The sequence below is a fragment of the Scardinius erythrophthalmus genome (assembly GCF_964197995.2).
Source record: "Scardinius erythrophthalmus genome assembly, chromosome: 2".
Lineage (NCBI taxonomy): Eukaryota > Metazoa > Chordata > Actinopteri > Cypriniformes > Leuciscidae > Scardinius > Scardinius erythrophthalmus.
The window spans coordinates 2,581,375-2,591,576 of record NC_138222.1 but is presented as its reverse complement, the minus strand read 5'-3'; the positions used below and the strand labels follow the sequence as shown (position 1 = coordinate 2,591,576).

The following is a 10,202-nucleotide window of genomic DNA, read 5'->3' as shown; positions in this document are numbered from 1 at the left end:
ACAGATCACATTATAAAGTAATATCCCTTACTTCCCTTTAACAGTCAAATACAAGAAGCATTAATCTAACATAATTTCTATAAATCGCCTCAAAAGACAGAATGCTCTGTGTTTTACAATACTTAATATTTTAAATAGAGCTGTTCTTCTCCTTTTCTATGTCAAGCACACATTAGCTGTTAACACTATAGGCCTGGCAAAATATTTTCTCAAACTGCAACACTGTTGGGGATTTTGTCTGGGGACAAATAACTATAATCAAATGGTAATTCCTCATTCCGGCACTTGATGATGTTGGTCACCTCATCTAGTTCCTTTTGGAAAGTCTTTATGGCCTCCTTCACGGGTTGCTCTGTGAAGCACGTTTCTGGATACATGCCCAAGTACAGCTGGGGGGGAAAGTAAGTTCTTCAGAAAGCAGAACAACATCTTTCTTTCCTTTTACAAGGTAAACTGACCCTTCTCTAAGCTCCGCCCCCTTGATTACTGTCAATCACTCAGACAAGCTTATAAAACAAACTTTATAATAGTTTGTAACTTTATAAAAGATTTTCATTAACAGCACGATTTCCATAGAAATGTAGAAACCTGAATGATATTATTCTTGGAATGAAGTCTGACATTCCAAAGCATTTTTATTTGCCTTGTTTCTTTAAAGAACTTGTAAAATAATGCGGTAACATGATTAAGAACTGCAGATCAGCAGAGATCAGAATCAGTGCAATTTGCAAATGCTTTTTACATTCAGCTGAACATAGAGAATCTGATTACTGCACTGTAAAAAATTATATGATTATAATTTAACTTTAACTTATCGAAATAATTTAACCAATTTCAGCTTAATTGTATAAGTTGTACAAGATTCAACTAAAACTAAGCCAAGATTTAAAATAATGAGTTGATATGACTTGTACAGACAATTTTATTTTTGACTTTACTAAGTATTTAAGTTGAAGGTGGAAATTTGTGTCAGAGAGCTGATAACATTAGTGTGAGTGAACAGAACTTTACCACTACATAATCACAATACTGGGAACTGTTTTCTTACTATCCTGTCTGTAACCTTAATCAAAACATAAATTAATTGTGTCACTACATGCTCCAGAAAAAATCTCTTCTATAGCTTTTAAATCATTTAGTTTAAAACTGTACAAACACAAAGGGACTCCACTGACTACCATTAGAGAAGAGCAAAAGTTTGCCTGTTAGGATTGGAAGAAATGTATTTCACTGCAGAATACATTGCGTAAAATATAATTTGTAACATATTCTGATAGTTTACTCAAGGAAAGTAACATCATTTTAATACTTTAGATTATTTATTCAGCACTGTTTTGAATTTTAAAAGTTTCATTCTCAGTTTTTGTGCTAAGCTCCTAATATATGGTATTTTAAATATGGTCAGCCTTAAATAAATAGATACATTTTATGTTACTCCCCAAACATGATGATGTTTTTAATGTGGGACTTAGCAAAGGATCAGGTAAATTAATTGCTCTACCTGACTGAAAATATTGCGTTGACAGTGCACTAGAACACATACACTTTAGCAAGCAAACAATCTACAACAATAAGAATAATTAAAATGTATTTGAGCCTACATAAAAAAATCTTTGGGCTCTTTTTTTTAAACTCATACCTTGATGCTCTGTACCCTCAGCTAGTAACATGTTCATTCTTTTTCACATTAATTTAGACTAGACTGCTGCAATGTTCTCTACAATTTCAAGTGGAAAGTATATTCGAATAAGACATCAAACCTCGTTCTCCTGGAACTGAGTGAGGGCCCAAGATATTGCTAGAACTTTGTAGGTACGTTCATGGTCAGGCAGACTCTTTATGATATAATCCATTTCCACTTTGCCCTTCTGATCGGGAGGCGGCATGCACATGGTGGAAGGACTGTTGGGGATCCAGCCGTAACAGTCAAACTGGAACATAAAAGTTTACTCACACATATTAGCTTATGGATATTATCCAGAATTGTGCCAAGCAATTTTTAATGCTCTTGTTGTGTGCAATGTAGTGTGTAATCTCACCTGTCCAAAGTTGACAGCAGCATGTTGTGCTGAAGCGTTGAATATCACAACGGTCAGGTACTTGACTAACTCCTCTCGAGTTTCTAGAGACTCTGGAAACTCTGGAAACAATGGCAGTTTGCATTTAACTTGTGCTCACATTTAAAAGTGTCATCGCTTAGAGCACCTTTAAGAAAATTAAGACCGTGGCCGTGGAACTACAATTGAACGCAAATCTGCAAATGCATCCTATTGTTTGCCAGCGATGAACATCTTGATTAGGCCTAGATGAACATCTGCCTTTGCTGTCTGTGAACGATTCCACAGGTATAGCTGGATTTAATTTCATACAGGTAATACTTTTTACAACAAACAGATTATTACGCTAAGTAAACAATACCACTACAACAAATTATCACATTAGCATTATTTTTGAAACGCTCCTAATTAATGCAATAAATAAGCGACCATTTTTCAGAGAATAGGAAATGAACATCCGCCAAACCACAATAATTTGTAGGAATTGCGCAGTGACTCAACACCTGTTTGTGTTGAAAACGAATGCCTTTGCATTGCATTCATCAACCGTGAGTGTGGTCTACGCTTTAGTGCATGCTGACATTCATCCGCCATCTTCTCGTCTGGAATCAGAAGCATCTGAAGTCGCTTAGCGCCATTCACATCCCGGGCGAGCTCAATCGTGTAGCCCTTGAGCTCTTAGGACAGCCCACGCTCTCGGGAGAATGAAGACTTTACCCCCAGGTGGTCCAGCTAATTTAGAGTCTCTTCAGAGTTGCACAAGTAGACCTGTTTGCCTGTGCGGACAATTCCCACCTCCAATTGTTTTACTCCCTGACTGAGAGGACCCTCGGCACGGATACCGTGGCACACAGCTGGCCTCATGGCCTACGTAATTTTCCCCAGTGAGCCAACTCGCACTGACACTGTGCAAGGTCAGGGAGGACGAGGACCAGGTCTTGTTGGTTGCACCATACTGGCCCAACCAGATCTGGTTCCCAGAACTCATGCTCCTGGTGGATTCATCTGAAGAAAAACCTGCTTTCTCAGAGACGGGGCACTTAATGGCACCACATCCAGACCTCTGTGACCTCCACGTGTGGTCTCTGGATGGGACGCAGAGAATATAATTGATCTATTCTCACCGGTGATCTACCCATCTATGTTAACTCTGTGCCCCTGTGCTAGATCAGGGCTAGGTCAGCCCCTGTGCTATATCAGGGTTAGGTCAGCCCCTGTGCTATATCAGGGTTAGGTCAGCCCCAGTGCTAGATCAGGGTTAGGTCAGCCCCTGTGCTATATCAGGGTTAGGTCAGCCCCTGTGCTAGATCACAGTTAGGTCAGCCCCAGTGCTAGATCACGGTTAGGTCAGCCCCTGTGCTAGATCAGAGTTAGGTCAGCCCCTGTGCTAGATCACAGTTAGGTCAGCCCCAGTGCTAGATCAGGGTTAGGTCAGCCCCTGTGCTAGATCACAGTTAGGTCAGCCCCAGTGCTAGATCACGGTTAGGTCAGCCCCTGTGCTAGATCACAGTTAGGTCAGCCCCAGTGCTAGATCACGGTTAGGTCAGCCCCTGTGCTAGATCAGGGCTAGGTCAGCCCCAGTGCTAGATCAGGGATAGGTCAGCCCCTGTGCTAGATCAGGGTTAGGTCAGCCCCTGTGCTATATCAGGGTTAGGTCAGCCCCAGTGCTAGATCAGGGTTAGGTCAGCCCCTGTGCTAGATCACAGTTAGGTCAGCCCCTGTGCTATATCATGGTTAGGTCAGCCCCTGTGCTAGATCAGGGTTAGGTCAGCCCCAGTGCTAGATCAGGGTTAGGTCAGCCCCTGTGCTAGATCAGGGCTAGGTCAGCCCCTGTGCTAGATCAGGGTTAGGTCAGCCCCTGTGCTATATCAGGGTTAGGTCAGCCCCAGTGCTAGATCAGGGTTAGGTCAGCCCCTGTGCTAGATCACAGTTAGGTCAGCCCCAGTGCTAGATCAGGGTTAGGTCAGCCCCAGTGCTAGATCACGGTTAGGTCAGCCCCTGTGCTAGATCAGGGTTAGGTCAGCCCCAGTGCTAGATCACGGTTTGGTCAGCCCCTGTGCTAGATCAGGGTTAGGTCAGCCCCAGTGCTAGATCAGGGTTAGGTCAGCCCCTGTGCTAGATCAGGGTTAGGTCAGCCCCAGTGCTAGATCACGGTTAGGTCAGCCCCAGTGCTAGATCACGGTTAGGTCAGCCCCAGTGCTAGATCACGGTTAGGTCAGCCCCAGTGCTAGATCAGGGTTAGGTTAGCCCTAGTGCTAGATCACAGTTAGGTCAGTCCCAGTGCTAGATCACAGTTAGGTTAGCCCCAGTGCTAGATCACAGTTAGGTCAGCCCCTGTGCTAGACGAGATGCGCATGTGTTGTGATTCCCCTACGGGTGATCCAACAAGTGTATTTTTCCACGGTACGGCTTCCCTATCAGTGAGCCTGTGTCTTTCCCTCTACAGATCTGCTCTGCCGTCTCTGCACAGTGTTAACTCCACCCTAGCTAGGCTGGATCTACCAAAGAGACCTTCCCTATGTAGCCATGCCCTACGGGCCAGTCCATATGTGTAACTCTACATGTCACCTCCCTGCGGTCAGTATGTGGGGTCCGTAGCATCCCTTTCTGTTTAGAAGAGGCACGCTTTCCCAGTGTTATCCAAATAGTCTCACTGTGTGGGTCAGAAGGAGCAGCAGTGATCGACTCTCTCTGCGTAAAGCTGCGTATCACTGCTGCGTATCACTGCGTATCACCTGCCTAATACCCCTACAGGTGCGGGGGAATTAGGCTCTGAAAGGGACAGCAAATGTGGCATTGTGGTACGGATCCCGATTCATTAGTTCAGTTCTGACATAACGTTAAACGTGACTGACTGTAGGTGACTGCGTCTTTTGTGGCTGTTCGAACACATTTGACCACATGAACGTTTACACTACGAAAGCAATCCGTTTTCGACTAACTCTTGAAGTGGTTGAAAGTGAACAAGCTTTAGACCCTGTTTACACCTGTATTTAGCGTTGTCCACTTATTTTCCGATTGACCTAAACCTCTTAATACCAGGTGTACACAGGGAGTTTGATAAATTAAACCTGTACTCACTGTCAGAATTATTCATGGCATAGTAAACATCCTTAACAAAGCCTTGAATCTCTCCATCACTTTTAACGGTCTCATCGCTGACATAGTAGATCTTGACCACGGCAGAAACAAAACTACAGGAAGATCAACAAGATGACAAATTAATAAAAATAACTCTGGATGCCAAAAATGTTCTTTGGAGTGTATGTGAACTAGTTTGTACTTTTGCACTAGTAGTACAGAATATGAACTGTTGCTACACTTACCTGTGTATTGCCTCCCAGATCTTCTTGCCATCATCTCTATAATAGTACTTGGGCACATCTTCCATTCCTCGATCTTCTATGGTCTCAGGGAAGCACAGGGACTTGTAGGTTAAAGTCTCCATTGCACTTTGAATCACTTTAGCTATCCCATCTGCATTGAGGCTAGTAATCTTTGGATACCAAGAATTCAGTTAATCTTTTGCCTCAATATGTTCAGCACTTATTTAGCATACTCAAGTGACCATCTAGGGGATTATGGGTGAAATTTTATTCTGGTGGGTTTTTTTTTTTTGCATTAAATCAGGAATAAAATTTAGGAACTACTTAGGTCTGTCGGTTTAAGAAAACACCAGTTAACTAAATACAACGTAGCCTATGAAATAGAAGTAAGAGCATTCAGCAAAAAGACAGAAAATAACAAGACAAAAAGTCAGGTAATGGCTCAGGCCTGTCATGTTGAAGATTTGTTAACACTGTGTGCGTCTTTAAAACTATATCATGGACAGAAATTATGGCTTGACAAACAAAGACAAAATAATCCAATATGAATAGAATTGCTTTGAATCCTAGCAATATGCTGTTTATGTGTGGATATATTAAATAAGGTGCAAAGCTACCTGGCTGATAATCCCGCCATCATTGATGAGGCTTCCACGGGCCGCTGCATTGATTGCAATTGTGAAACGAACATGAGGTTTCAGCAACTGTAAAAATCAAAAGATGCATTTAAACATGTGCATTAAATCATAAAAAATGTATTTAAAAAGCATAACCTGAAAGATGAACTGTGCTTTCAGTGTCCTGCCCTGGGGGGTTTTGTTTAACATTATATCTAAATATCATGACTGTGTATTGAATGACAGGTACCTTGTATACAGGATGGACTGCAGAAAGCTGTCTGTACACGGCCATTTCAAAAACCTCTGATATCAGATGTGTCTTGAGAAGGTGCGTGACCAACTGGTGTACAAGTAAGTCGGCAGATTTCACCCACATCTTGGCAAACATCCAATCATATTCATTATCACTTGGGAGAAAGATTGGTTTCTTTTCCTCAGGGTTTTGACTGAGCTGATTTAGGAATAATAAAGCCAAGCAGGACATTTTTACTTTGTGAGTAGATTGTGCAAAAGCACTTTTATTTTTAATTTATGTTTTCATTTGATACTGATTATATATGGGACAGATACCTGAATGGCAATTGGCACAATTTGGTCCGATCTGTTCTTGTACAGCAGACAGATGGGTGCAGTCAAAAAGAGCAGATCGCTGGATGTTGGCACTCCCTTCAGTATTTCATAATCCACTATGTAGATGTTTCCTGCCTGTAAACATGTTTACAGGTGCAAAGTTTAAAACTAATTATTTGTGGGTTCAAATAACATTTAAGTCATTTATGTAAATTAAATGATGTGAAGTGTTATTAATTATGTGAATTATGTGAAATTATATGATACAAGCCTTGGATTTGATTATTGACCAACTGTTCAAGGGATTTATGTCTTAATGTTTCTGACCTTTAATTCCTCTTGTAGAGTGACACCTTTCTCCAGAAAGCCCTCCACCATCTCATGTGTGACTGGAAACTTGTCTGGAATTTCCATGCACTTCCTGATCATGACAGGATTGCAGCCATTCAAAAACTGATAGCCGAACATGTAATCCTCTCTCCAGTCTTGCATCAGTTTCTCTATCAGATTTCAAAGGAGAAAATTCAGTCAACAGTCAAAGGCTTTACAGGTATGAAAAAAAGTGGCTCTTCATTGTTGGTTTCTCACAACAATTGTGTTTTTGGATATATAGATTTTGTTTAAATGAAGAAACAAACAAAAAACAAACAAACATTCTTAATAAAAGAAGAAATAATCCAAACCTAGTAGAGTGTTCTTGATATTAAAATCTTCCAATATCTTTTCAAAGAATTTCATGCCTTTCCAGGAATGAACGTATTCTTTATATTTTTCACGAAGTGATTCCACAGTCCTGAAACAGAGGGCATACTGTATAATTATAGACATGAACATTATTTGCAAGATTTTTCATTCTGGAAAATGGAGTAAAAATTCAGTATAAAATCAACAAGGACTGTGGCCACGGCACATTCCCCCAAAACTTACACTTTCACCAAATTCCCATAAAAGTCTATTGTTTTTCCCCAATCAAACTGAACTTCTATAGGAAGTTTTTCGCCCTCTATGCTCTTAGGGAAGTCTGGGCGCCACTCAGTCCACCTTCAAGAAGAAAAATGACAACATTAACTTGTACAGTTACATTGTCATGTACACTGTTATGTTTGGTTAGTTTCACTTTCATGGACTTTTAGTTTGTTTATCTTCAGTTTCCTGTTTCCTTTCACACCTGTTATTCTTTTAGTTCATTATCTTGTTTGTATATGATCTCTGTTTTCTGTTCCTTATTGTCCGGTTTTGTTTGTGCAAAGCACACTGTTTGTGTAGCACTGAGTTATTTAATAAACCTTTTGTTATTTTGATCCTTTTTGGCATTTCTTCATCACAACTCCTTGTCTAAGCGCTTGTTCTTTCCAGACTGGCTCTTGGCAGGCCTTCCAGCAACTGTTCTTTATCAAGCCGAAGAGAGCGCACATCACTCCTCTCTGCCGAGTATTTAGCCATTTTCAAGAAACTACTGAAGACGCATCTTTTTCTTCATAACTTGACCCACTTGGCCACACGAGGATTGTCTATTTTGATTCCATTGTGCTAATGTTTCATTGTATTGTACTGGGCCACTGTAAATAACCCAAATAATTACTAGAGTAAAAGTAAGAATGTATCCAATGAAAAATGTTATTAACTTAAAATATATATTTAAAATAGTGCAAATGGTTATAATGTGAAATTATAACTATTGCTATATATAATATATACCCCCCCCCCCCCACACACACACACACACACTTTTACAATTTGTTGCTACGGGCCTGTGTAAATGACATTGTAATGTATATGTGCAATGTATTTACAATATTAGTGTGTCAAGCACATTGAACTGAATCGGGAGTAATAAAAGAAAAAAAACTGCAACAAATGAATATTGTTCAAGAATGTAATTGTTTCTTCAAACCTGAATTTGTCCTGTCTAGATTTCAGTTCCTCTTGTCTTTTCTCTTTAAGAAATACAGGGTCATCCTGAGGCAATCCAGCTAAATGAACACAAAGATATATATAGCACACATTTTACATATAGAAAGGACAGCATTTAAGACATAATTCAAATCAAAACTGAACAACTGAATAATCTTTTTTAAATAATAATAAGAATAGTAATAATGATAATAATAATGCCTTAATTTAAAACTGGATAATGAACAAAAGCGATAATGCACGTACCAGTGCCTTCTCGGATAAACACTGCCTTTTCGTCTGCTATCCAGCACTGACAGGGGAACTCGAAGCATTTTTCAGAGGGAGTTTTCACTGTGATATGCTCACAATACCAAGTATTATTGACAAAGTGTTTCTCCTTTTCAAGTTTCACCAGGACAATGTCTCCAAAGTCCTTCTCCACACTGATGTCGAGGGAGATCTCCTTTAATGACAACTTTTATTAGACACTTTGTATGGGAAACAAATAAACAAGAAACATCTCTCCGCAGGCTTTGGTGAAGAGGGATTCATCCTAATTTAATTCCCTGATTATGTGCACTGGGATATATGTGATCAGGATGCCCAAATTGTATCTCACCAGATGCAGTTTTTATTTCTCTACATTTGTGTAGCTTTTAACAGAAAAATGGTTAATAAGAAAACAAAATCAAATATAGCTGAAGACAGGCCAAAGTACGATGGGCACACATGTAACTATTTAAAATAAGACATAAACTTATAATTATTTTGTGTTAATGACACACTTCCTGCTGACAGTGTAGGCTATATATATATATATATATATTTTTTTTTTTTGCAGTTGTGTCACCCTGACATTTGAGAATATACTGATTGCTGGACAAAAGTTTTTCAATGATCTCAACAGCTTTAAAACTACTGATATTTAAAAAAAAAATGTATTTTAGGTTTCAAACCTAAAATAAAGCCATAGTATTTAGCTTTTCAATTTTTTATTATTAATACACCATTTTAAATAGTTTACTGTTCATTTGTGCAGACAGTTGCACCACCTGACAGGGTTAAAGATAACAAAACAAAAAAATATGTATTATTTAAATGTACTAAAATGAATTAAAACGCAATCGGTTTTATAGAATAAAGTGATATATGTCATGAATTCAATTTATCAAATTATTTTAAAAGGAAATAATGCACTTGAATACAAAAATATGCACACCATGCCATTGACCCATAAATATATATATATCAAATCATAATATATATAATATCATAATAGAAATAAAGAAATTACTTAAAATAAAAATAATTAAGTCTTTATCGTTCTTACCCTTTTAAAACCAGCAAAAAGGGATTTGTTCACCAGGACTCTGTCACTGCTCTGATCCTTTGAGTTTATCAGCGTCAGGTAAATGCTGTTTGTTTCCTCAGCAATCACCTCTAGACCAGTAGAAACTGTCACCTTGTAGGTCAACATTTTGCCTGAATGAAAGATGTACAAACTCTTCTATGTACAAACTCAAACTATTCTTAAGCACCTTTATATGAAGTTCACTTCCGGCGCTACTCTCCACCTCCTGTGACATTATAATGTGGGTTTGGTCTATCGATCAAAAATGTCATGTGCATACCTGCATATGTGCTCACGTTTCTGAACTAGAAGAGACAGGAGTATGTGGTACAGTCAATCCCCTTTCTCTGATAAGCTTTTCCAATTACAATTACTAAATTTG

At 39.2% G+C, this 10,202-nt stretch overlaps 1 protein-coding gene across 1 annotated transcript; it reads right to left on the bottom strand.

Annotated features, from left to right (window-relative positions):
- Positions 1-209: 209 nt before the first annotated feature.
- Positions 210-9,946, bottom strand: LOC308686021 (polyunsaturated fatty acid 5-lipoxygenase-like; the record flags this gene model as incomplete). The annotated part of the gene is made up of 12 exons (XM_081358261.1): positions 210-389; positions 1,761-1,931; positions 2,040-2,140; positions 2,853-3,142; positions 5,087-5,251; positions 5,384-5,553; positions 6,001-6,087; positions 6,251-6,454; positions 6,574-6,708; positions 6,901-7,073; positions 8,734-8,932; positions 9,800-9,946. The coding sequence occupies 12 exons, from the start codon at positions 9,944-9,946 to the stop codon at positions 210-212; spliced, it is 2,022 nt and encodes a 673-aa protein (XP_081214387.1).
- Between the last annotated feature and the right edge of the window lie 256 nt (positions 9,947-10,202).